This window comes from Elgaria multicarinata, chromosome 6 (genome assembly GCF_023053635.1).
Source record: "Elgaria multicarinata webbii isolate HBS135686 ecotype San Diego chromosome 6, rElgMul1.1.pri, whole genome shotgun sequence".
NCBI lineage: Eukaryota > Metazoa > Chordata > Lepidosauria > Squamata > Anguidae > Elgaria > Elgaria multicarinata.
Genome location: NC_086176.1, coordinates 100,336,315 through 100,362,479, shown reverse-complemented (window position 1 = coordinate 100,362,479; position 26,165 = coordinate 100,336,315). Strand labels below are relative to the sequence as shown.

General features: G+C 43.0%; 1 protein-coding gene across 1 annotated transcript in view; it reads left to right on the top strand.

The window, feature by feature from the left end:
- LOC134400462 (sperm flagellar protein 2-like) overlaps positions 1 to 26,165 on the top strand; it is a 73,271-nt gene that overhangs the window by 22,532 nt on the left and 24,574 nt on the right. The window contains exons 7-8 of the mRNA XM_063128794.1: positions 13,916 to 14,022; positions 16,254 to 16,436. Of these exons, the coding sequence (XP_062984864.1) occupies positions 13,916 to 14,022; positions 16,254 to 16,436 (290 nt within the window). The remainder of the gene's footprint in view (positions 1 to 13,915; positions 14,023 to 16,253; positions 16,437 to 26,165) is intronic.

Sequence of the window (26,165 nt, the reverse complement as noted above, 5' to 3'; positions counted from 1 at the left end):
ACTTGCAAAAACATGTGGGCCTGCCCTGTTCACAAATTCAGATGTGATTGTGTGTGCAAGAACATGTCTGTCAAATACGTTTGTAAATTGCTGAACATGTGCTCACGTTCGATGTGTGCAAATTTTCCATATTTGCGCAAATTTCCTAATTTGCATAAATTCCCCCCTTAGACTGAATCAGGGCCCTTTTAGCGTAAGGATGAAATTTAGGAAATTTGCATACATTTGCACAATTTTCATGTTTGATTGCTGCTCGATTTGCACATTTTTCTTGTTCGCACAGAGCAAGCCACAATCGCAAATGTGAACAGGAATTGGGCATGAGACGAGCTGATTGCTGAAGTTTAGAGGATCCTGGCGATCTCAAATATTGCTCGTTTGCCCATCCCTAGAGCAGCGTGCACATTAAAAAAAAAAAGCTTTAACAGCCAGAAATTATAGTTTAAAATAAGTGATCACGTCAAAGTGAAAATGTAGCAGCTATGATCAAGTTTTTAATGCCAAGTCTACATTTAAAATATTTATAGCCATAGCAGCACTGAAGCAATTTAAAAGGAAGAACATGACTCCAGGCAACCAGAAGCTATCAAAGAAGAATCACCAATTTCCAAAAATATGGCTGTCAAAGTACCCTTGGCTAAAACATGACAGCGAGAGAGGAACAATGTACTGTGCTTTGTGTCGGAAACATAATGTGGACTTAGGGGAGAAGACGCATAACTTTTGTTCTGGGACTGATGATTTCGCCCTTGAGATAGTCAGTGATCACCACAGCAGTGAAGCTCATGCTTGGGCTACTGGTATGGAAGCGGCCAGTCGTTCTATCCCAGATACAGCTACCACTGAGCAGATGTTAAAAAGCATGAGTAAAACTACCTTGGGAAGAATAGAAAACCTCTTTAGAACATGCCACGCCATCGCCAAAACTGGGCGCCCGTTCACAGACCTGGACTGGATGTGCAAGTTGGATGATATGAAGGGCGTGGATATTGGTTGCATATTCAGAAATGACAAGGCCGCAAGGATCTTTATTCATTTTATTGCTGAAGTGGAACGAAGGGCCTTGAAAGAGAAATTAGAACAATGCAAGTTTTTTTCGCTCATCAGTGATGGCGTGACAGAGAACTCCACCCCAGAAGCTGCTCTTGTGTACATCCACTTTGCGTACCAAGGAAAAGCCCACTGTCAGATTGTTGGAGTTCAGCCGGTAGAGAAACCTGATGCGTCTGCTGTGAAAAATGCCATTTTGAAAACGTTGCAGGCCAATCTACAGCTCAGTTTGCCCAGCCAAGATTGGGCAAGAAAACTTGTCGGCTTTGGAAGTGATGGCGGAGACATTATGGTAGGACAAAATAATGGGGTGGCTAAACTGTTGAAGGAAATCCAGCCATGTGTTCAGAGTGTACATTGCCTTGTGCATCGCCTTGAAATTGCTTACAAGGCAGCACTGAAGAGCATCCAGCAATACACTACTCTAACGGATCTCTTGAAGAACATATACTATTTTTATCATACTTCTTCACTAAATAAAAGCAACCTCAGTCTGATTTATGAATCTCTCAAACTGAGACCTGCAATTCCTTCTCGAATTGGTGGCTCTCGATGGCTCCTTCGCCTACAGACAGCACTTCAGATCCTTCTTAAAGGGTACCCTGCAATTGTCCTACATATGAGTAAGGTAAATGCTCTCTAAAAGCATACATGGGTAGAAGAAATAATAAAAGAAGAACTGGGGGAGGGGTTTTGGTAATGTGTTACTGAATTGCTTTTCTTGATGAGTTCCAGATAGAAGAGCCATATTCTTCAAATCACCACAAAGCCAAAGATGTCTTAGAGGTCCTTCTGAAAACAGACATTGTGAAGTTTTCTCATTTCTTACTGGACGTCGTTAACGTCCTCAACATTCTATCTCGCGTTGCCCAGGATCAGAACTCTTCCATTGCAGATGTGTTTGCAACAATCCAGTCAACGCAGGAAACACTCCGAATGTATCAAGCCAGGTTGTGTATACTTAACAAATACTGCATATTACTGGCTGTATCTGAATTGAAGACACGCAGTCCGTTACTTAAATGTTATATTTTCCAGATCGGGACCAAGGGAGCGTCTGGTGGAAACTATCACAAACTTTCATGGTTACCAGCTTGAAGGAGATGGCAATATATCTGCAGTCCGGATAGAGTTATTAACCAATCTTTTGAATCGGCTGCGTGATTGTTTCTGTGATGCTAACGACGATATTTTGAGAGCAAGCACTATTGGAAGTTTTAAGCTGTGGCCAGACAAAATCAAACAAGGTACCCTCATGCGATGGCAATTGTACTATTATCTGCGCGAATCATTTCTTTCTGAAATGGGTTGAGTTTTTTTTAAAAAAAAAAATATTGAAATTCTTACAGGATTTGGTGAGATGGAAGTGTCTGTCTTGACTAAGTATTATGAGCCAGTCCTGGAATGTGCCAATGTGAAGGTCGATGAAATTGAGACCGAGTGGAACATGTTGAAAGCAGAACTATATAATAGGTAATAAGCAGGGTTGTTGAAATTAAATTAATTTTACCAATAACGTTAGTGGGGGAAACTAGTTTAATAACAACCATTATCCTTTCTAGATATCGAAGGATCCGGTGCTTAACCTGGGATTCGGTGAACACAGATTATTCTCATAAATACCCAAACTTCCTGACCCTGGTAGATCTTGTCTTAGCACTGCCTGCAAGTTCTGATGAAGCGGCACGAGGTTTTGGACGAATGAAGCTCACGATGATGCAGCCACGTTCCAAACTAATCTTTGAAAGCATGACTGATCTCATGGTCATTCAAATGAATTCTCCCGATATCAAAAGGTTTGACCCCCTAAAGGCTATTCAGTTGTGGAATGTATCTTGCCAAAGGAATAGAAGACTACAGGCTGGTCAACAGATGGCTAGCCATGAGAGCTCTGTTTGTTCATCTGATTCTGAATGGGAAAGGGAAAGTTCATTTGGAAGCAATTAGATGTGTATTATTATTATTATTATTATTATTATTATTATTATTATTATTATTTATTTATTTATATAGCACCATCAATGTACATGGTGCTGTACAGATAACACAGTAAATAGCAAGACCCTGCCGCATAGGCTTACAATCTAATAAGTTGTAGTAAACAATAAAGAGGGAAGGAGAATGCAAACAGGCACAGGGAAGTGTAAACAGGCACAGGGTAGGGCAAAACCAACAGTGTAAAGTCAGAACAAACTCAATATTTGAAGGCTATAGGGAAAAGAAAAGTTTTGAGCTGAGTCTTAAAAGCAGTGATTGAGTTTGTAGTTCTCAAGTGTTCTGGAAGAGCGTTCCAGGCGTAAGGGGCAGCAGAAGAAGAAGGACGAAGCCGAGTAAGGGAAGTGGAGGTCCTTGGGCAGGCGAGAAGCATGGCATCGGAGGAGCGGAGAGCCCGAGCGGGGCGATAGTGTGAGATGAGAGAGGAGAGATAGGCAGGAGCTAGGCAGTGAAGAGCTTTGAAGGTCAGTAGGAGAAGTTTATATTGGATTCTGGAGTGAATTGGAAGCCAATGAAGAGATTTCAGAAGTGGAGTGACATGGTCAGAGCGGCGGGCCAAGAAGATGATCTTAGCGGCAGAGTGGTGGACAGAGACCAGCGGACTGATGTGAGACGAAGGAAGGCCAGAGAGAAGAAGGTTGCAGTAGTCCAACCGAGAGATAACCAGTGCGTGAACGAGAGTCTTGGCAGAAGAGACAGACAAAAATGGTCGAATCCTGGCAATATTATACAGGAAGAAACGACAGGATTTAGCTACTGCCTCGATGTGAGGAGTAAAGGAGAGCGAGGAGTCAAATATAAAGCCAAGACTACGAGCTTCCTTGACCGGAGTAAGCGTGACATCATTGACAGTAAGGGAGAATGAGAGGTGAGGAGAAGGTTTAGGAGGAAAAACTAGCAGTTCAGTCTTTGCCATGTTAAGTTTCAAACGACGATGAAGCAGCCAGGCTGAGATATCTGAAAGACATGCCGAGATACGATCGTGAACATCTGGAGAAAGTTCCGGAGATGAAAGATATAATTGTGTATCATCGGCATACAGGTGATATTGGAGGCCGTGAGATTGAATGAGCTTGCCCAAGGGCAGCATGTATAGAGAGAACAACAACGGGCCAAGCACCGAGCCTTGCGGAACCCCAACTGAAAGGGGAAAAGAGGAGGACGAGCTGCCGTTAGCCGACACGCTGAAAGAGCGACCCTCTAGATAGGAGGCGAACCAGTTATAGACAGAGCCACAGAGTCCAAGGTCGTGGAGGGAATCTAAGAGAAGATCGTGATCAACCGTGTCAAAGGCTGCGGTTAGATCAAGGAGAATAAGAACAGAATAATGGCCTTTAGACTTGGCAGTAAGAAGATCATTGGTGATCTTGGTAAGGGCTGTTTCAGTGGAATGCAAAGGACGGAAGCCAGATTGAAAGGGATCCAGAGCAGAGTTATTAGAGAGAAAGTCAAGACAACGAGAGTAGACCAGACGTTCCAGGATCTTTGAGACAAAGGGCAAGAGGGAGACAGGTCGGTAGTTAGACAGGGATAGTCGATCAAGAGTGGGTTTTTTGAGAATGGGAGAGACTGTAGCATGTTTAAAAGCAGAAGGAAATGAACCAGAGGACAGAGAAGAATTAATGATGTGAAGCAAGGACGGGAGGATAGCGGGGATAAGATTAATAAAGACGCGAGAGGGAATCGGATCACGGGAACAAGTGGAAGGCTTCGATGAGTTGTGTCTTCACACAAAAATTAATCGAGTGCATGGATTTATTCTTTCTTTATTTATTTATTTTAAAAAACCCAACTATTTGCTAAATGCTAGCCATATATATTGTGAGTAGCTTACACAGCCAGTGTGGTATAGTGGCTAAAGTGTTTGACTGGGAGTTGGGAGATCCGTGTTCTAGTCCCCATTTGGCCATGGAAACCCACTGGATGACTTTCGGCCAGTCAAAGACTCTCAGCCCAACCTACCTCACAGGGTGGTTGTTGTGAGGATAAAATGGAGAGGAGGAGGATTATGTACGCCACCTTGGGTTCCTTGGAGGAAAAAAAGGCTGGATATAAATGCAATAATAAATAAATAAATTTTAGCCCCTTGGGGCTATCCTTTCAATTAAAAAAGGGGGGATGTAAACTCAAGCCAAAACAACATAAAAACTAAAACGTGGTCTAAAAAGTATAGAAGAACCTATTGTCGAAATACCGGGTCATGTTGTTACAGTTGGAGTGGTGGATTGCAGAGCAATGCAGACTGGAACGGGAGAGGGATCTTCATTAGGTGAGACTGCATGGCAGCGTTTCTCAAACTTTGAGCCGCTGCACTGTTTCGGATGGGTGGTACCATCCCTGTCCACCACTCCCTCCCAGACAGCAGGGTATTGTTGCCACTAGCCACCTGGCTTCCCTGCCACACCTGTACTAGGAGAAGACAGAGGGGAGGGTGGAATGAATGGATGGACATAAATGGCAGAGGGAAGGAGTCAGAGTGCAGAGGTGAAGCTAACCGTTCACTGACAGTGGTGCGCTTGGCAGCCTCAGTCACCTCTTCCTCCTCCTTTTGGCCGAGATAGAAAACTGACACCCACCAGCAATGGCAGCCCCACCCCAGAGCATGGAGGAGGACAAGCTGGGATCCCTCACTGCCTCCGTTTTGTTATGATTCTCCTTGCTGTCACCTTTGTCCGCTACTACTGGGACGATGCTTCTACATGACTCACTGCCACCGGGGCTTTGTGCTTCAGAGGAGCTGGAGCCAATCAAGCTGCCCACTTACCACTGCTGGACGTGATGTTAGCGGTGTCAGCATTGAGGAACATGTTGCTCCATGGTTTCCTGGCAGCTGTGGCCAAGTCCTGCAGGAGCGGCATCCCAACAGCCGTGGCCAAGGGTGATAGAAAGGAAGGGAGGACGAAGAGGAGGTAGCAAGGAATTATGGCTTCTCTCTCTCTCCTTGTTGGCCACATCTCCCCCGTCAGTGACGATCTTCCCCATCCCCTGGGGCAAGGCTCCACGTGGGCAAACATAGCCAGCAGAGCTTATGCCTGGGATTTGTGAAGGAAGGAACACAGTCACATTGTGCCTGGGATCCAGTGCAGACCCCATTGAGCCCCATGCAGAGCAGCAGCAGCAGCAGGAGGAAGCACATGAATGACATCCGCAGGCCCGCCTCCATTTCTTCCTTGGGCTGGATGTCATGTCAATCTTAGCACTCAGTGATCTCATTCCCCCGGATTTTGCTTCTCAACATGAGCACACACCAATTTCTAAAGTTGCCAGTAGGATCCATCAGTCATTGGACCTCTTCAGATTTATTTATTTACTTACTTTCATTTCTATACCACCCACAGCCAAAGACCTCTGGGCTTTTCACAAACATTAAAACCACAGGCTACTGCATAAAATATAAAATATGGAAGCTTAAAACCACAATATAAAAGTGCAACCAGAATAAAAGCTAGCAGCAATGCAGAGATTTAAAATACAGGTTTAAAACAGCAGGGCTAAAATATTAGGATGGTAAAATGCTAACATACAAGGAAAACAAAAAGGTGTTCACCAGGCACCAAAAGGAATACAACGTAGGCTCCAGTGAGCTCATTCCACAGCCGGGGTGCCACAGCAGAAAAGGCCCTCTACCTGGTAGCCATCTGCATCACTTACTTTGGCTGGGGATCACAAAGAAGGACTCCTGAAGATAATCTTAGGGTTCGGGCAGGTATATATGAGAGGAGACTATCCTTCAAATAACCTGGCCCTAAGCCATTTAGGACTTTGAATGTTAATACCAGCACTTTGAATTGGGCCCTGACATGGACTGGCAGCCTTCTTTATTAGATGTTTCTGGGGGGGGGAAATCTTAAACCACCCTAAGAATAAAGCCATTTACAATATATCTCCAGTTTAAAACAAAAACTCTAAAAGCTGCCCTATCATTGGGCAGAGTGAGGCAGGTGCCTTGGGCAGCTGATTTTGAATATAATGAAAGGGAATTAAATTGTTGGATTAATTTAGTATTATTAAATGTTTTAATCAATTGTATGTATTTTATGGTGTTTGCATTTGTGTTGTACCCTGCATCGATCCAGAGGGAGAGGTGGGTAACAAATTATTATTATTATTATTATTGTTGTTGTTGTTGTTGTTGTTGTTGTTGTTGTTGTTGTTGTTGCATTTTTACTGCCAAGGAGGTGAAGAAGCACTCTGAATTTCTTCCAACTAGAAACAGCACTGCCATTTTGTGACTGATAGGCCTCAGTAATTTTCAACCCTCACAAGTGAGGATAGAAAGTTTGAGAACACCTGCTGCAAAGTATTTGGAAAACTATTTGTTTCCCAGGTAAAATGGTCGGCATCAATTAATTTTAAAGAAAATAATCACATACATGGTTATTTATAAATGGCATTTTATCCCAGTGAAACTTCGGAAGGCATATCTTACACTTTGTAACAGGTGTAAGAGATGTGGAAGAGAAAAATGAGATAAAATTCATATATGGTTGATGTTTGTTCAAGACAGAACAGGTAATTGCAGAACATGGCTTACCATTAAACCAATTCTGTAGGGTTATATAAAAGATATTGTTAATGCAAGGAAATTGTAAGCCTTCTTGTAACAACTAGAATCAAAATGCTCGGCAGAGAAACTAAAAGAAGATTGGACACGTGGGAGTATGGAATGCTCTCTTTATTGTGAAATTAACGCATGCACTTAGATTTTAGAGAAGGGAGAGAAATAAGAAACACATTGTTAGACAAGCTGAATTTTGTTTAAAAGTTGAATAGATTTCTTATTGAAGGCTAATACGGTCAGATTCGTTAGAGCAGTGGTCTTCAACTGGTGGATCATGACCCAAAAGTGGGTCACAAGATCAGTCGAGATGGGCTACAGCAAAGCATTGCCGCTATGTTGGGCAATTGTGAAAGTAGGTCCCATATTGCAGGTTGGGAGTCCAAGGTGGGTCTCAGGTCTGGACCAGTTGAAGATCACGGCTTTAGAGCAAGTGTGGGAAAGCTGTAACCTTCCAAATGTTGTTCTGAATAGAATTCTCACCATTGATCATGCTGGCTGGGCCTGATGGGAGTTGAAGTCCAACGACATCTGGAAGGCCACAAGTTCTCCAACCTTGCTTTAGAGATATTACTTTTTAATACAGCACTGTGAAATGCTATGATACTATATTTGTCCTATATTTGCTTATGAAGTTATGAAATACATATTTTGTATATGTATATAAAGTATTTCTTTAATTAAAACACATAATTCACTCCTTGGTGGACTGGAGAGAAGTATCATGTGTTCATCCACCCCACTCCACCCAACCCTAAGTTGTTGAACTATCACGAAGCTGAACTTAATGTATCATATCTGTCTGAGCACAGTTAGAATTTATCAATTTATTTAAAGCAAATATTTTGGAATATTATGGTTCTGGCAAGATACTGAAAAATGGAAATGTCTTTCAAATGACTGTTTATAATCCTGTATCTTATTACAAACATTATTTCTCTCTTATGGGTTTTGTGGATAATTAATTGTTCTTGCTGTAAATTTTCATTCTTCTAGGAATTTGTCACCCAAAATACTTTGCTATAGGGACAAATAAATGCCCTTTTCACATTGCTGGTTGCTGATAGCCTTAGTTATTTGGGCTTTCAGAATTGTTCAGAAGATTCACAGTGTTCATTTGTGCATTCGTTCATTCATTCACCCATTTGTCAGTTCATTCATCCATTTGTCCGTTCATTCATGTATTCTACGTAGTGCTTCGGCTTAACAGTAGTGGGAGGGATCACTTTTTATCAACAACTGCTACAAAGTCCCTAGCTGGAAGTGACACCCCCAAACTTTATTTTTAACATCTGAAATTAATAAAAGAAATGACAAAATGGGACTTTTGAGAATATTTTAATGCAGCAGAAATTGCAGGAAAGCGAAGAAAGCCACACGCAGAATGAAATATTTTCGGAGTTAGAACAAGTTGAGGATATTGTCTTCCTTATACACCAAGGATAGCTCCTGTGCATTCTGGATCAGACACCTTCAATACACCTGGCTGTAGAAGGTACCACATAATCCATTCAAGCTTCTCCAGTTCCTTGCTGCTTTCAGATTTTGTCCTTGCAACTCTAGATGTAGAACCCTGCTACCTTCAAATGCATGCATAGTTTGATTAACCAACTGGCTGACAAAGTAGGTCTTGCTAAAAGTAGTCATGGCACAAGAGGTCATTTTGCATCAGCTAGCATCAGCAGAGGAACAGCCCTTCTCTCCATCCTACTCCGCCCGGATTCCTAGGTCATTATTTGGCAATGGAAGCTTAGAAGATGGGGAGGATCTTATGAAGCACAATTTGCATGGGTGCCTATACACCTTTTGCATCCTGTCCTCCACACTGAAGAGCAGTATCTACGGAATAGGGAAAGTTGATGTATTATTATTATTATTATTTATTTATATAGCACCATCAATGTACATGGTGCTGTACAGAGTAAAACAGTAAATAGCAAGACCCTGCCGCATAGGCTTACAATCTAATAAAATCATAGTAAAACAATAAGGATGTTCTTCAGTCAAGCGAAATACATTATTTAAAACTTCCTCGAGTCTTTTGTGGACTGTGTATGGTAACATGAAAGTTTTTTTGCAGTCCGACAAGTTGTCATTTTTGCCTCTCAAATCTTTTTGCGGCTTGAGAACCAACCAGCATTTCAGATATCATTATAAGACAAGAAATAATAATTGGTCCTTGCTGAGGGCCAGTCCGCATGACCAAGTGAGTTATTGTATATGTGGATCAAGTGGATCCATGCGGCATCTGGCCATGTACTGAAATCCACCCACACATACTTTGCTGCCGGAAGTCTGGTGAAAAGAAATGGATGAATTGCTGACCTGGTAAATGTGGACTGAGCTGCATGTTTGCAGGGCTGGCCCTACTATGAGACAGAGTGAGGCAGCTGTCTCAGGCAGCGCATTTTTATTTTATTTATTTATTGCATTTTTATACCGCCCAACAGCCAAAGCTCCCTGGGCAATTCACAAAAACTAAAACCTTTCAAAGTATAAAACAAACAGTATAAAAACATGATATAAAATACACATTAAAACTTATTAAAACACACCATACATGATTAAAACATCTTTAAAACATTCTAAAATTTCACTGGATAAGCCTGCCAGAATAGATCAGTCTTTATTGCTTTTTTAAATTCTAAAAGACCATCAAGTTGACGAATTTCCTCCGGCAGGCCATTCCACAGTCTGGGAGCAGCAGAAGAGAAGGTCCTCTGGGTAACAGTTGTTAATCTAGTTTGTACTAGCTGAAGTAGATTCTTCCCAGAGGACCTGAGTGTGCGGGGCGGATTATACAGGAGAAGGTGATCCTGCAGGTAGCCCAGACCCAAACCATGTAGGGCTTTAAAGGTAATAACCAACACTTTGTACTTCGCCTGGAAATTAATCGGCAGCCAGTGAAGAGATTTTAAAACTAGTGTAATGTGGTCACCTCTAGGTGTACCAGTGACCAGCCTGGCTGCCATATTTTGAACTAATTGAAGTTTCCAGACTAGGCACAGAGGTAGCCCCATGTAGAGCGCATTGCAGAAGTCGAGACTTGAAGTGACCAGCGCGTGCACTACCGTCTTTAGGTCTTCCAACTCTCGGAAGGGTTGTTAATATTTTCAGTTAGTTAATATTGTATTTTTATTGCTAAAGATGAGGAAAGGTGTTTGTGGGATTTTCTGCCTCATGTGCCCAAATAAGATGCCTGGCTTTGCGTCTATGCGCCTTGACTTGGGTGGCTGAGGGGTGCCATTTGCTGCTCCGTCTCAGGCAGCAAAATGCCTTGGGCCAGCCCTGCATGTTTGTCATGTACCAAGGCCTGCACATGTCTGCTTCAGGAAGTGCCAGATGCTGCACAGATCAGTTCGGTTCCACTCACAGCATTTTCACTGCGTGAGTTCAGCCTAAGGACCAAATCTGGTGATGATATTAGATGTCTCTGCATTTAGCATGCCGATTCCTTTTCTAGCATCAGTTGTGGGGAGCAGGAGGCTGATAATTATCAGGTTTGTAGCAGGCATGATGTTGGGGAAATTTAAGTCTTTCATCCCATACTGTATTCCTCCCCCTACCCCCCCCCCCCCCCCGCAAAAAAGATCCCTCCTCTGAAGCTGCTACTTGCATTGGGAGAAAAAAATCCTCTTGGCTTCAGTTGGGAAGATTACCTCCCGATGTAAACAGCCATTTCAACTGAGGGATTTGGGTCAATACCATAGCAGGAGAGGAAAGGGTTAATTTGTCCTCCATGTCTCCTATGATCCCAACAATTATCAGGTGATCTGTCTTGCAACTGGTGCTTACCAAAGGAAGTCACATGCATGCATTGGCACATGCCAAATTTGCAACTCAGTTTGTATTTGCAACTCAGGGCTCATCTACACTAAGCAGGATATTGCACTATGAAAGTGGTATGAAAGCGGTATATAAAAGGCAGGAGCCACACTACTGCTTTATAGCGGTGTTGAAGTGCACTCACAACAGTTGGGGCCCATTGACACATACCATATACCGCTTTCATAGTGTTATATATACTGCTTGGTGTAGATGTGTCATGGGCCCCAACAGTTGTCAGAGAGAAACCCTGCTGTTAAATGTGAAGACATATTTAACGTTATGTCTAGTTCAGCCCATGGAGCTATAGACATGACCGCTGACATGAAGAGGACAGGGTTTTCTTTTTTGGTTTTTTAAACTTTGCTGCATTTATATCATTTAAATCAGGTGCTTGTACTGGTCCCAAACCAGGGCAAATTTTGTTAAATTATATCTCCGTGATATTGAACAGAATAAGATTGCATACCATATGGGTTACAAATACTGCCCTTTTTAATTGTTATAAATACATTTTGATTTATCACTAAAGGGCTGAGTAATTTCTCTCCTAAAGCGATCTTTATGTAAGCTGCTTGGCTTGTGCATGTATCTGTAGTTTCTAAAAGCTATCTTGCATGGGGCTTCTCTTTAAAAAAAAAGAAAAAAAGAAGGAAGTAAAATTGAATTATTTACTTGTAGCAACTTTGATTCCTCTACGGATAGCTTGTAGTTCCTCTAAAGATCCACACTTTATTCACCACCTTCTTTCAAATGTAGTTATATGAAATGATAGCTGGCTTTAATTGGATCAGGTTTCCCCAACTTTATTTCTCGTATATCACTTCTCCTCCAAGGAGCTCAAGGCATTATATATGGTTTCTCTCCCCAACAAATTTATCCTCACAATAGCAACGTGAGATAGGTTAGGTTGAGAGATCTAACAACTGGGACCTTCACTGGAACCTTGGTATATATATATATTACTATGTGAGTGGATGCTACAGATAGCTTCACACTCACTTCTACGTACATCACCGTTAAGTAAGTTGTCATATTCTGTGGTCCCTTGAAGCTCACTAGGGAAGCTGGTAGCAAGATCAGGACAACAAGGGCAGGAAGAAAGTAGGACCTTGGATAGTTCCAAGTGGGTCTTATTGCTTGGAATTCTCTCCTACTAGGACAATAGGAGGTTGTCGTCTCAGCAAGGACAACTTAAACCCAACTGAAGCCTTGTGTAGGCTGGCAAGACCTCCAGTGTGGCCGACTCTGCCCCTCCTGGTGGGAACTAACTAGATTGTCACCTGATTTTGTAGCCTGAGGCTATTGTGAAGTTGGAGAAATGAAGGTTTTGCCAGAGAATCACCCTCTGAACCTAGAGGGCAATGGCAAGGCTGTGTCCTCTGGCCAGGAGGCCCCTGAATCAGGCACTGACAGTCCATCTCCCAAGGAAGTAGCCTGTGTCTTGTCCTCATCAAAATCTTGTGCTGCACACTGGAAGGCCCAAGGCCTGGGGGTCATGACACAAGTTGCATCTTCGTAAATGCATTCACCCTAAGTGGAAATTTAGGGCACAAACCTATGGTCCCTGAGAAGGTGTCTCAGGGACCATATGATATTATGGACTCCCCTTTCTTCTGGCCTATTCCCAAATTAGCACATATAGGATCTGCTTTTTAGCATGATTGTATTCCATACAAGTTCCATCATTATTTGCAGACATCTGGAATAGATCAGATGAAAAAAAAATATTTATTTATTTATTACATTTTTATACTGCCCAATAGCCAAAGCTCTCTTCGGATAAAAAAAGTATAAAGCAAGGGAGTGGGAAGGAAAATGGGGAGACAACCTGTTTAAGGCAGCAGATTAAACCCACTTTGTACAATACTATTAATAATTTGCTCAAGCTCACTTTAAAAACCAATAATGCTGAAATTCCAAACAGACTTGCTAGAAAACAAACCTCATTAAACACAGGAGGTCTTACTCCTGAGTAAACATGAACGGAATCACACTTTCAGTTTCTTATTAGATTATGGTTGATTGAGGGATATGCATAGCATGCCTTTTTTATTTGAAAATATAGACTATATAGGACTATAGAGTAAATTACAGCTACCATGCAAGTAATTATTATTATTATTATTATTATTTATTTATTTATTTATATAGCACCATCAATGTACATGGTGCTGTACAGCGTACAACAGTAAACAGCAAGACCCTGCCGCATAGGCTTACATTCTAATAAAATCATAGTAAAGCAATAAGGAGGGGAAGAGAATGCATACAGGCGCTGAGTAGGGTAAACAGGCACAGGGTAGGGTAAAACTAACAATATTAAGTCCAAACAACATCAGGTTTTAAAAGCTTTAGGAAAAAGAAAAGTTTTAAAAACTAGAGAGAGATCAAGAAATGAAAATATGATAGGTTTTTAATTGTTTCTGTGAATTTCGTCATGAGACCTTTTTTTTTTCCTTTTCTTTTCTCTTGTCCTTTGCCTAGGTTTAATACCCAGCAAAACATTCACTGAACTTGTTTTTGACTTGATTACTTTGAACCTTGGGTCAAACTTGCTTCCTGATTCCTGGATGCACCTCTCCATATATGATGTGAGTATTTATTTGTTTGTTATTTGAAATATTTATAGGCTGCCTTTAAAATGCATATAATAAAAATCATCATCATAATAAAAAAAAGATGCGGTAATAAAAGCAGCAAAACTTTCACAAAACGACAGACGTCAGCACAAGACAGAGCCTATAACACAATCATAGCTATAACCCAGTCTGATAAACATAGGCATACACAACACATTTTACTAGGGTGTGCAGTGGGGTGGGGTGGGGAGTGTGCATTCCGGAGCCTCCGGAAAGTACGTAATTCCCCCCCAGGCATGCTAATGGTGGCTGCTAATGACGGGCACACTAATGGTGGCCCGTTTGGAGTGGACCCGGGGAAAGGGCGCTTTTCTGGCCTCCCACTTAAAGGCCCCGATTGGAGCAGTGGGTAAGTGGGAATGCATGCTTTCTGAGGTCTCAAGAAAGTGCATCGTTCCCTCAGGCAGGCTGATGGCAGTTGCCATTAGCATATCCAGGGGAACTGTGGATTTTCCAGAGGCTCTAGAGACATTATGTTTTTCCTTGGGCACACCCGGCATACCTCATAAGCACGCCTATGCTGATAAAACGTAATCAAGGGAAGAAGTCTTCAGGTCCTTCTTAAAAGCCTGCAATGATGTGGCCTGATGGATCCCTGCCAGCAACTTATTCCAGTTGTGTGCGACCATGGTAGAAAAGGCTCTCTCTTCTGTAGTCACCCACCTAACTGCCTTTACAGGAGGGCAAGTGAGAAGGGTCTCTCTGGCTGATCTTAAAGTGCGGGAAAGCTGATATGAGTGAAGACGGACCTTCAAGGATTTTGATTATACTTGCCCTTCTTTTAGTTCTTAACTTGGATTCCATGCTGTGTTGACTGGTTAAACCATTCAGATGTCTATAGTTTTGAAATGATAGGACCTATTGCTAGAACAGGACACATGTTTGGCTGCATCCTCTTCTAGCAATAGGTCCTGTCATTATAAACATCAGTTTATAAGGTTGGAACAACAACCCTTTTGCTTACGAAATAGAAGGAACTCCACCAAGTACATAACGACACAAGTAAATACATCCAACTTTCTATCCGTTGAAGTACTTTACTCATTTTGATATCCCTGTCAGTGAAGCCAAAGTCTGTCTCCCCATTAATCGATGGCCACACACCCTTTACCCTGGAACCTTCCCTAAAACATTTGGTGATTTTCTGGCTTTTCTGCAGTTTTCTCCCACCTGAAAGACTGAAATGACTCTCCTAAGGGTTAGTTACTGGTGGTAAGAGCTTCAAGCTAAATGTGCTGGCATTTTTGGCCCATTTGCCTTTGGCCCAACCCAACACTGGAATGAGGCCCTCAAGAGCTTCTCCACAACTGAACTTTCCCTTAAGCCTAGAGAGGTTCCCCTTCCCTGTTCTGTCTATAACTCTGTTGTCCTTTTAACTATGTAAAACAATCCTGCCTTTATCTGTCATGCTTCATTTTACTGCAGCCTTCCCCAGCATGGCTTCTTCTAGAGGTGTAGAGTTCTGGGATTCATCGTCCAACACATAAGAAGAGCCCTGCTGGATCAGACCAAGGATCCATCTAGTCCAGCACTCTGTTCACACAGTGGCCAACTAGCTGTCGAACAGGCACACACAAGCAGGACACGGGTGCAACAGCACCCTCCTGCCCATGTTCCCCAACAACTAGTGTATAGAAGCTTGGTACATCTGATATTGGAGGAAGCACATAGCCATCAGGATTAGCCATCAGGAGCCTTCCCCTCCAGAAATTTATCTCATTCCTTTTAAAGCCATCCAAATTGGTGGCCATCACTACATCTTGTGGTAGCGAATTCTATCATTCTTCCGCTGTGTGAAGAAGTACTTCCTTTTATTTGTCCTGTATCTCCCACCAATCAGCTTCATGGGATGACCCCAGGTTCTAGTATTATGGGAGAGGGAGAAAAATGTCCACATTCTCCACACCATGCATAATTTTGTACACCTATCATGTCTCACCTTAGCCTCCTTCTTTCTAAGCTAAACAATCTCAGCTGTTGTAACCTTCTCTCATAAGGGAGATGCTCCAGCCCCTTGATAATTTTAGTTGCCCTTTTCTGCACTTTTTCCAGCTCTATGATATCTCCTCCTCCTCCTCCTCCTCCTCCTCCTCCTCCTTTTTTAGGACACCAGGCTGGGGAAGATTGTTTTACTGGGTTAAGAGAACCGTGTTCATCTGGATGTTTGCAATGTTCTGTTGCAGTTACAAAACCTGGCATTGTTGCTAACGGTGAATGCAGACATTGTGGACTGGCGCAAATTCTTGCAAGCTGCTTCCCAGCCATGGCCGATGCCTTCTGTGATGGAGCTGCTTGAAACACTGCAGAGATTTGAGGATGTGGATACAGACGGATCTGGCTTTGTCACGCAAGAACAATACGATCAGGTTCCAGATTTTCCTTCTTTTTTCTAGTTTTGGGCTTTGTGATGGTGTTCTTTCGAGAAAGGCGGTGGTCTTTTCCCTGAGTCCCTTTTCACTTCAAGGAGGATTGCTTTGAAGAAACCTTTGGCAACAGACTAGCTGAGCTGACCGCCTCTTGCCTACCTTTAGCTCCACCCATTTGAACCTTCAGCGCACTCTGGGATTGGTCAGCACTGAAGTCCCCTCCCCCTCAGAGGATTCCTGAGTTCCCCCAGACTGTGAGTTGTTAATGTTCTCACTGATTAGGTCCTGTGCAGATTCATCCCTGGCGGGTGAAGACCCTGGCAGAATCACCTTCCCCATTTCCTGTGTAAGGCGGGACGTTTCTCGTCCTGTTTCTTCAGCTTCAGAATCTGATTCTGATGGATAGCCTGAAACTCCTTCCCCCACTCCAAGGGGAACAGGCCTGGTCATGACACAGACTTTACTTATTAGGAGAAAAAACCCTACAATAATGCTCACTGGGGATGGGGGGACCACAATAATGGTTGCAAAGCATAGGAGAAGCCTTGCAGGATGATAGTATCATGTAAAGGACCTGTAAACAACCATAAGCACAATAAAAGCCTCGTGTAGAAAGGCTCTGGGTCACAGCTAGTGGCCACAAGCCCTAACCAATGGGGTTTTATTTATTTCTTTATTTTGGCCAACACAGTCTTTCCTGATCTCTTAACTGCAACCTTTTCTGTTTAAGGTTGTAATTCTTTACAAACTGACTTGGAAGTAAGCCTTATGGAATGCAGTAAACATGCATATAATTGTGATGCAAAACGTGGTTTGTGGTTTTGTGTGTGTATGTGACAGGAGAGAGAGAGAGAAATGAAAGCAAAACCCCAAGAACATCTCAGTTTTATTCAAAATATTTAATAAATTAAATAACCTCAAATCACATAAACATGTCTTAAGTTTCACATTCACTTACAGTGCCTCCACCCTTCCTTCAGGAGCCCACAAAGTGGTCGGGGTAGAGTTCTGGAGAGTACCTAAAGTCCTGGCAACTCAGTAATACAGAATGAATGAGTATGATTTGCATCCTGGGGTGGGGGGATCGTCTCCCCCCCCACCTCCTCCACCAATAGGATGATGCAACACAACTCATCCCAAAAGGCTCATTCTTGTGTCCCCTCCCAAGGTGCTTTAAGAGGGGTGGGGGCAGCCCCCTTTCCAACTTAAAGGGTCATTTTGGACGTGAAGGAAACTGGGATTGGAGGACGGGTGAGGTGCCAAGATCTCCCTCCCGCTGTCCCCAGCTCCTCCACCTGTCTGTACTTCATGTCCCAGCTGCTGCCAGCGCCCCCGCCCCGGACTAGCTGAAGGCTTGTGCCTACGCGTTCCTCTCTGCAGCATGGAGGCCTCATGCAGTTTTAGGAGTGGGAGCCTGCCCTTAAAAAGGGTTTTCTTGAGTATATTGTCCCTGCTCCCATCTGTATGGGAGCCCCTCAAGGGTTTTCTGTGGGCATGTTTGATTGTCCAATGAGTCTGCATGCAGGACTTTATTAATGGCAGGAGTGATGGTCGATAGCTCCACCGATCAAAAGGCAGACTTGTCGGGATGAACATGAGATGGCCATGTGTCTTCTTTTACAGCCATCTATTTGAAGGGCTGCCACATATGGGCATCCGTGGGGATTTTTCTGGGGGAGAGGGGGAAGCTGCACAGCGGTTTGTGGTTGTAATTTGCATGCTTAGCGTGCACCACTACAACACAGCTGTGCACTACTTTCCTTGTCCGTGCTCTTGGTTGCTTAGATGCGTACACAGAGTAGTAGAAGATCCTGGGAATTGAACAGCATTAATGCAGAAGAGTCTTACGTTGAGGAAGCATCAGGAACTCCAACAAAACTTTATTTGGAATGAGAAATTAAAAATAATATGTAGAAACAAGAGGAAAAAAACACCCAGATGCACAAACTCAGTACAGCTGACTTAAGAATATCGTAACGTATATTTTATGGCATCACAGGCCTCATCATATCATTGACAATTTCATATAACTCGTCCTAGAATGATTTCCTTCAGCTTGGAAACATTGGTGTCCCCTCTCTAGAGCCGTCTTCCCCAACTTGGTGTCCTCCAGATGTTTTGGGCCTAATCTACACTAACCAGGATATTGCAGTATTAAAGCGGTATGAAAGGGGTATATAAAAGGCAGGAGCCACACTGCTGCTTTATAGCAGTATTGAAGTGCACTGACAACTGTTGGGGCCCATTGACACAGACCATATACCATTTCATACTGCTTTCATACCACTATATCCTGCTTGGTGCGTCTCCTGCCTTTTATATACCGCTTTTATAGTGCAATATCCTGCTTGGTGTAGATTGGGCCTTGGACTGCGACTCCAGCATTCCAGGCCACTGGCCATGCTGGCCGGGACTGATGGGAGTTGAAGTCCGAAACTTCTGAAGGGCACCAGGTTGGGGAAAGCAGCTCTAGAGGGTACCAAAGGGATCTGTGGAGAATGTCTTTAGCAGTAGAAGGAGAAACGAATACACTTGATCAGGGTTCTAGACCAGCTTGGGCTACTCCCTTGACTTTTCACATTGTTATCAGCCACTTCTTATATGAGCTAACAATACAGCTTTTGCAGATCTTGAGTTTTTATACAACAACAACATTCTTTCGGAATTGCGTATTTTTCTTCGAACTAGATTTTGTGTAAGGTTGCACATTTTTTAAAACCATATCATCAGAGAACTGAGCAGAAATAAGGCCGGGGCACCAGGTCTATCAAGATAGATAGATCTAGCCTCTGAGAAATTTGTATACCACCTCTGTCATTTCTCAATGTCGTCTAGTCCTTGTGTCCATATAGTGTCTTTCCACCTGCAGCTGAAACCCTCGGTCGTTTCCATGACTCCCTTCACCCATGTAATGGCCCTTTGGGCGTGGTTAATATTGGAGGGTGCGTGTGAACCGCTCAACTTGCAGTATTTCAAGAGCCATGTTGGCTGCCAGGACATTTCTGGGAACAATTCTACATGCTGGTCACTGCCTTTATTTATTATTTATTTAATGCAGTTCTATACCACCCCAATAGCCAAAACTAACTGGACGGTTCACAAAAATTAAAACCCTAAAATACAACATGATAAAGCATAATATCAAAGTTTTACAAGATTAAAACAGAATAAAACTTTTTTTTAAAAAAAAGAATAAAAAAACAGCAGCAGGATAAAGATCTAAAAACATAATGACACTTTTGAAAATAAAACTGAAGGACTATAAAACCTTAAAAGCTTAGGCCTTGAAGTCCCCTTCTCCCATGTGCTTTCCTCAATTTTCATCCGATGCCTTCTTGAGTGTCTCCCCACCATCTGAGTTTAAACAGGTGGTGACCAGCAAGAAGGACATTGGAGTTGTGTCTCCCTGAGCATGGAATACCTGCCTCAGGGAAGCTCACCTGGCCCCTCTGCTTGTGGTCCTTTGGTCACCAGAAAAAAATTACCTCTTCTTCCTGCCTCCCTCCCAAACGCCCCACCCAGCATTTCTGTGTGTGTGTTTTTGGTTGGGTGTGCCAGGTTTTATTCTCTATTTATGGCTGCTCTTCCTATGTTTTTATCTTTGTTATTAGCTTCTTTAACGTAACGTTATTCTTGACTGCATGCTGCCCTGTGGGTTTTATAGTCAGGATTGGCCTAAAACTTATCAAAAAATAGATGAAAGAGGTTGGTAGGCCAGAAAGCTGGCAATGTAGAACCTTGTTCCAGGCACGGTTCAGAAGCCTGCAGAGGGCTGGCTTGCTACTGAGGAGAGATATGTGTTCTTCAGCTTGTTTCCATGGGTGAGATCAGCTGACAGTTAAAATGATAGTAGTTTTTTCTGAAGTAGACTGATCATTCCCCTGCCATATCTGCTGAGGTATTCTCATTGGTCTCCTGACATAAGGGTGACCATATGAAAAGGAGGACAGGGCTCCTGTATCTTTGACAGTTGTATAGAAAAGGGAATTTCAGCAGGTGTCATTTGTATGCATGCAGCACCTGGTGAAATCCCCTCTTCTTCACAACAGTTAAAGCTGCAGGAAACCTGCCCTCTTTTGTATCTGGTCAAGAGGGCAGGGCTCCTGCATCTTTAACTGTTGTGATGAAGAGGGAAATTCACCAGGTGCTGCATGCATAACAATGACACTGGCTGAAATTCCCCTTTCTTTACAACTGTTAAAGATACAGAAGCCCTGTCCTCCTTTCCATATGGCCACCCTACCTGAAATATCTGCTGCAAAGTCTGGGACTGGGCAAGCAGTGAAGGTGGGATGCCAGGAGTCGAAGAAATATCCAAGCAGCACTTGTTGATAGTCAACAACATTGGTCGAGAGACGTTCCCAGGGACTAGTGATAGAAGAAGCACAGTCTCTGGGGGTTCTTCATTATCTGTGAAGGTCCTGCCCGCGAGTTCTCCATGGGTAACTGGTCAGCCACTTCTTTTCTTACGCGTTTTTTACAGGGAAGGGTACCCCAGTGAACGCTTCTTAAGATGGTCCAGGGAAAAATCTTTTCCTGTTTTATGACCCCTAATATCCTAAGACTGCTTCTCTGATGCAGATATGTCTGGTTCCTGGGCAATGACACGCTTGTACCCTAAGGCCCTATCACCATTATTACACACTACCTGCCCCCAGGACTACTCGTATAGTTTAGTTATTTGATGGATTGATTGCATTGCATTTCTATACCACTCAAGAGCTGAAGCTCCCTGGGCGGTTTACAAAAATTAAAACGATCAAGAACAGTTCACGGTATAAAACAACCACAAGATAAAAACACAATAGAAAAGTACAATAGAAAAATACAACCAGGATAAAACTGAGCAGCAATGCAGAGATTTATACAGATTTAAAATAAAGATTTAAAAGGGCAAAGTTAAAAGACTAAGAAGGTAAACTGTTAAAATACTGGGAAAATAAAAAAGGTCTTCACTTGGCATCGAAAGGAGTATAATGTAGGTGCCGGGCAAACCTCTCTAGGGAGCTCATTCCACAGCCAGGGTGCCACAGCAGAGAAGGCCCTCCTTCTGGAAGCCACCTGCCTCACTTCCTTTGGCAAGGGCTCACGGAGAAGGACCCCCTGAAGATGATCTTAGGGTCTGGGCAGGTACATCTGGGAGGAAGTGATCCTTCAGATAACCTGGCCTCAAGTCCTTTAGGGCTTTAAATGTTATATCAGCACTTTGAATTGGGTTCAGACCTGGACTGGCAGCCAGTGAAGCTGGAAAAGGACTAGTGTAAATGTGGTCTCGTTGGCCAGTCCCTGTTTAAGAAATATTTTTAGCAGTTCATCCTTCATATCCACCAGCTCTGTTCCACTGCAGTATATGAAGTTGGTTACATAATTCCAAAAGTTTGTCCTATTATTTACCAAGGTAAACACATATCATTAGAAAAAGGAAAAGAAACAACCCCCCCCCAACTTGTGGCAACTCATGTAACCATAAAAAGGAAAAGAAACGATACCCAATAGGAATGGAAAAACCACAGAGATGCAGCTCTCAATTACACACCCACCTACACATTGTTGCGGTATTTTGCATAGCATCGGTAAGAGATTAAAAACATACCAACAGCTCCAAAGTCAACACAGGAAACTATGTAGAACTTTTTTTTTTCTTTTTTGGTTCTGTAGCTGATTTTGTGTCCTGTGATCATTTGGGCTGGTAAAAACGTGTGTGTATTTTGAGCAAAATCAAAAGAAACTAAACTTCATAGAATCATAGAATAGCAGAGTTGGAAGGGGCCTACAAGGCCATCGAGTCCAACCCCCTGTTCAATGCAGGAAACCACCCTAAAGCATCCCCGACAGATGCTTGTCCAGCTGCCACTTGAAGGTCTCTAGTGTGGGAGAGCCCACAACCTCCCTAGGTAACTGATTCCATTGTCGCACTGCTCTAACAGTCAGGAAGTTTTTCTTGATGTCCATAGTATTATGTCCTCTGATCATCGGGCTGGCATAATCTTGAGTGTGTGTGCAATGACATGTGCAGCATCTTGTGACAGAACTTGCGCAATAACTTTATGACTTGTGCAAGTAGAATCAAAGTATGGCGTTTGACACTTATACAATGATAAAAACAGGGTTTTCTCCAGTAGAAGCTTCATGCTAATGGAAAGACGCCATTAGATACAACTCAAAATACTTTATTTATTCCCAGGTGAAATCCTACTGAAGCCAATGAGACAAAAATAATCTCACCTGGGTGAAGTTTTGACACTCCCAGATGATGCTAACAAGTTTCTTTTAAAAAGAATATACACTATAACAAGTTTATTTAAAAAGAATATACACTATATTCTTTCAGGCAACAGGTGAAGACCTTTTTATTCTCTCAGCATTTTAACAGTCTGTACAGTAATTTTAACTTTGCTGTTTTAAATTTGCATTTTAAATTTGTATTTCTGCACTGCTACTGATTTTATCCTGGTTGTGCTTTTATATTGTATTTTATATCGTGTTTTTATACTGTTTGTTTTATACTTTGAATGGTTTTAATTTTTGTGAACCGCCCAGAGAGCTTCGGCTATTGGGCGGTATAGAATTATTATTATTATTATTTATTTATTTATATAGCACCATCGATGTACATGGTGCTGCACAGACCACACAGTAAATAGCAAGACCCTGCCGCATAGGCTTACAATCTAATAAAGTTGTAGTAAACAATAAGGAGGGAAAGAGAATGCAAACAGGCACAGGGAAGTGTAAACAGGCACCGGGTAGGGTGAAGCTAACGGTATAGAGTCAGAACAAACTCAAAGTTTAAAAGCTATAGGGAAAAGAAAAGTTTTTAGCTGAGTTTTAAAAGCTGTGATTGAGTTGGTAGTTCTCAAGTGTTCTGGAAGAGCATTCCAGGCATGAGGGGCAGCAGAGGAAAAAGGACGAAGCCGAGTAAGGGAAGTGGAGGTCCTTGGGCAGGCGAGAAGCATGGCATCAGAGGAGCGAAGAGCACGAGCGGGGCAATAGTGTGAGATGAGAGAGGAGAGATAGGCAGGAGCTAGACCGTGAAAAGCTTTGAAGGTCAACAGGAGAAGTTTATATTGGATTCTGGAGTGAATTGGAAGCCAATGAAGAGATTTCAGAAGCGGAGTGACATGGTCAGAGCGGCGGGCCAGGAAGATGATCTTTGCGGCAGAGTGGTGGGCAGAGACCAGCGGACTGATGTGAGATGAGGGGAGGCCAGAGAGAAGGAGGTTGCAGTAGTCCAACCGAGAGATAACCAGTGCGTGAACGAGAGTCTTGGCAAAAGAGACAGACAAAAATGGTCGAATCCTGGCAATATTATACAGGAAGAAACGACAAGATTTAGCTACTGCCTCGATATGAGGAATAAAGGAGAGCGAGGAATCAAATATAAAGCCAAGACTACGAGCTTCCTTGACCGGAGTAAGCGTGACATCGTTGACAGTAAGAGAGAATGAGAGGTGAGGAGAAGGTTTAGGAGGAAAAACAAGCAGTTCAGTTTTTGCCATATTGAGTTTCAAACGGCGATGAAGCAGCCAGGCTGAGATATCTGAAAGACATGCCGAGATACGATCGTGGACATCAGGAGAAAGTTCCGGAGATGAGAGATATAGTTGTGTGTCATCGGCATACAGGTGATATTGGAGGCCATGAGATTGAATAAGTTTACCCAAGGGCAGCATGTATAGAGAAAACAGCAGCGGGCCAAGCACCGAGCCTTGCGGAACCCCTACTGAAAGGGGAAAGGAGGAGGACGAGCTGCCGTTAGCCGACACGCTGAAAGAGCGACCCTCTAGATAGGAGGCGAACCAGTTATAGACAGAGCCACAGAGTCCAAGGTCATGGAGGGAATCTAAGAGAAGATCGTGATCAACCGTGTCAAAGGCTGCAGTTAGATCAAGGAGAATAAGGACAGAATAATGGCCCTTAGACTTGGCAGTGAGAAGATCATTGGTGATCTTGGTAAATAAAATATATCTTATAGTCCAAATGTAGGCTTAGATTGGTGTTTTCTGAGCATCATTTACAGACTTGCAAAGTATCCTTCTAACATAGGTAAGCTTTCAAGCCGTTTGGTTTCTGCTGCACAATGAAACAGATTGGTTTTGGAGACAAACGGAAGTGTTGTGTTTGTATTTCAGATAGCTGAAAGTGATATAGCAGAGGCATCTTTTCCTGTGATGTATGCACTCATTTCTTTGGTCAAAGGGTTTAAAGTACTACAAAATTCTTCCAAATCCATGTACAAGACAAAAGTGGAATGAGTGCGCACACTATAGGAAAAACTGCATCCATCGTGCCACCTTCCCCTCTGACGTAAAACTGTTGTCTGCAGACAGTGATGAAGCATCATTTCTCTGGGCCCGGGGCGTGCTTGTAGCATGACCCCACTTCCCCTGCCACATGAAAGTCCATGTGTCTGTTTCAAAAGACAGAGTTGAATCATAGAATAGTAGAGTTGGAGGGGGCTTACAAGGCCATCGAGTCCAACCCCCTGCTCAATGCAGGAATCCACCTTAAAGCATACCTGACAGATGGTTGTCCAGCTGCCTCTTGAATGCCTCTAGTGTGGGAGAGCCCACGACCTCCCTAGGTAACTGGTTCCATTGTCATACTGCTCTAACAGTCAGGAATGTGTTTCCTGATGTCCAGCTAGAATCTGGCTTCCTGTAACTTGAGCCCATTAGTCCGTGTCCTGCACTCTAGGATGATTGAAAAGTGATCCTGGCTGTCCTCTGTGTGACAACCTTTTAAGTATTTGAAGAGTGCTATCATTTACTGCCAAAAGTGGCCCTTCCAAGAAATTCCTGACATGTGTGGGTGTTAAGTTTCTCCTACAGAAAGTGGAGAAAGGAGTAAGTCATGACTAAACTTAGTTCCATTCATTTCAATGGGTTAACTCTAAGTAGGTCTTATGGAGGATTTTACCCACTGTCTACAGTGAGCTAGGGTGGTGGTGGTGAAGCAGTCAGGGTCTTATGTTATGTCTGTGTGTCCCATTAATAACTCCTGGACACAGCATTGCAGTAACTTCTTTATTAGGCAGAGGACGAAACTTTTGAGAAACAAATTGTCAGTGTTTCAAGGAAGTGTGATGTACTAGTGATGGGGGACTTCAATTACCCTGATATCTGTTGGGAGACCATTACTGCCAAAAGCAGCCCTTCCAAGAAATTCCTGACATGTATGGGTGATAACTTTCTCCTATAGAAAGTGGTGGAAGGAACTAGAGGGTTGGCAATCCTTGACTTGTTATTGACCAATAGGGATGACTTAGTGGATAAAGTGGCAGTTACGGGAACTCTGGGGGAAAGTGACCACATCATACTTGAATTCTTGATTATGAAGGAGACAAAAATCGAGCGTAGCCATACACGTACTCTGGATTTTAGGAAAGCTGATTTTAATAAACTCAGAACTATAATAAGTAAGGTCCCGTGGCAAGGGAGCCTAATGAGAAAAGGAGTGCAGGATGGGTGGGAGTATTTAAAAAATGAAATTTTAAAGGCACAGTTACAAACAATTCCAACAAGGAGAAAAGATAGAAGACAACAGAGGAAACCAATGTGGCTCCACAAAAAGCTTAGAGATTACCTGAAAACAAAAAAGGATACATATAGGAAGTGGAAGGAAGGCCAGGCTACAAAAGAAGCGTACAGACAGGTGGCGCAGAAGTGCCGAAATGACGTCAGGAAGGCTAAAGCTGAGAATGAACTGAGATTAGCGAGGGATGCTAAA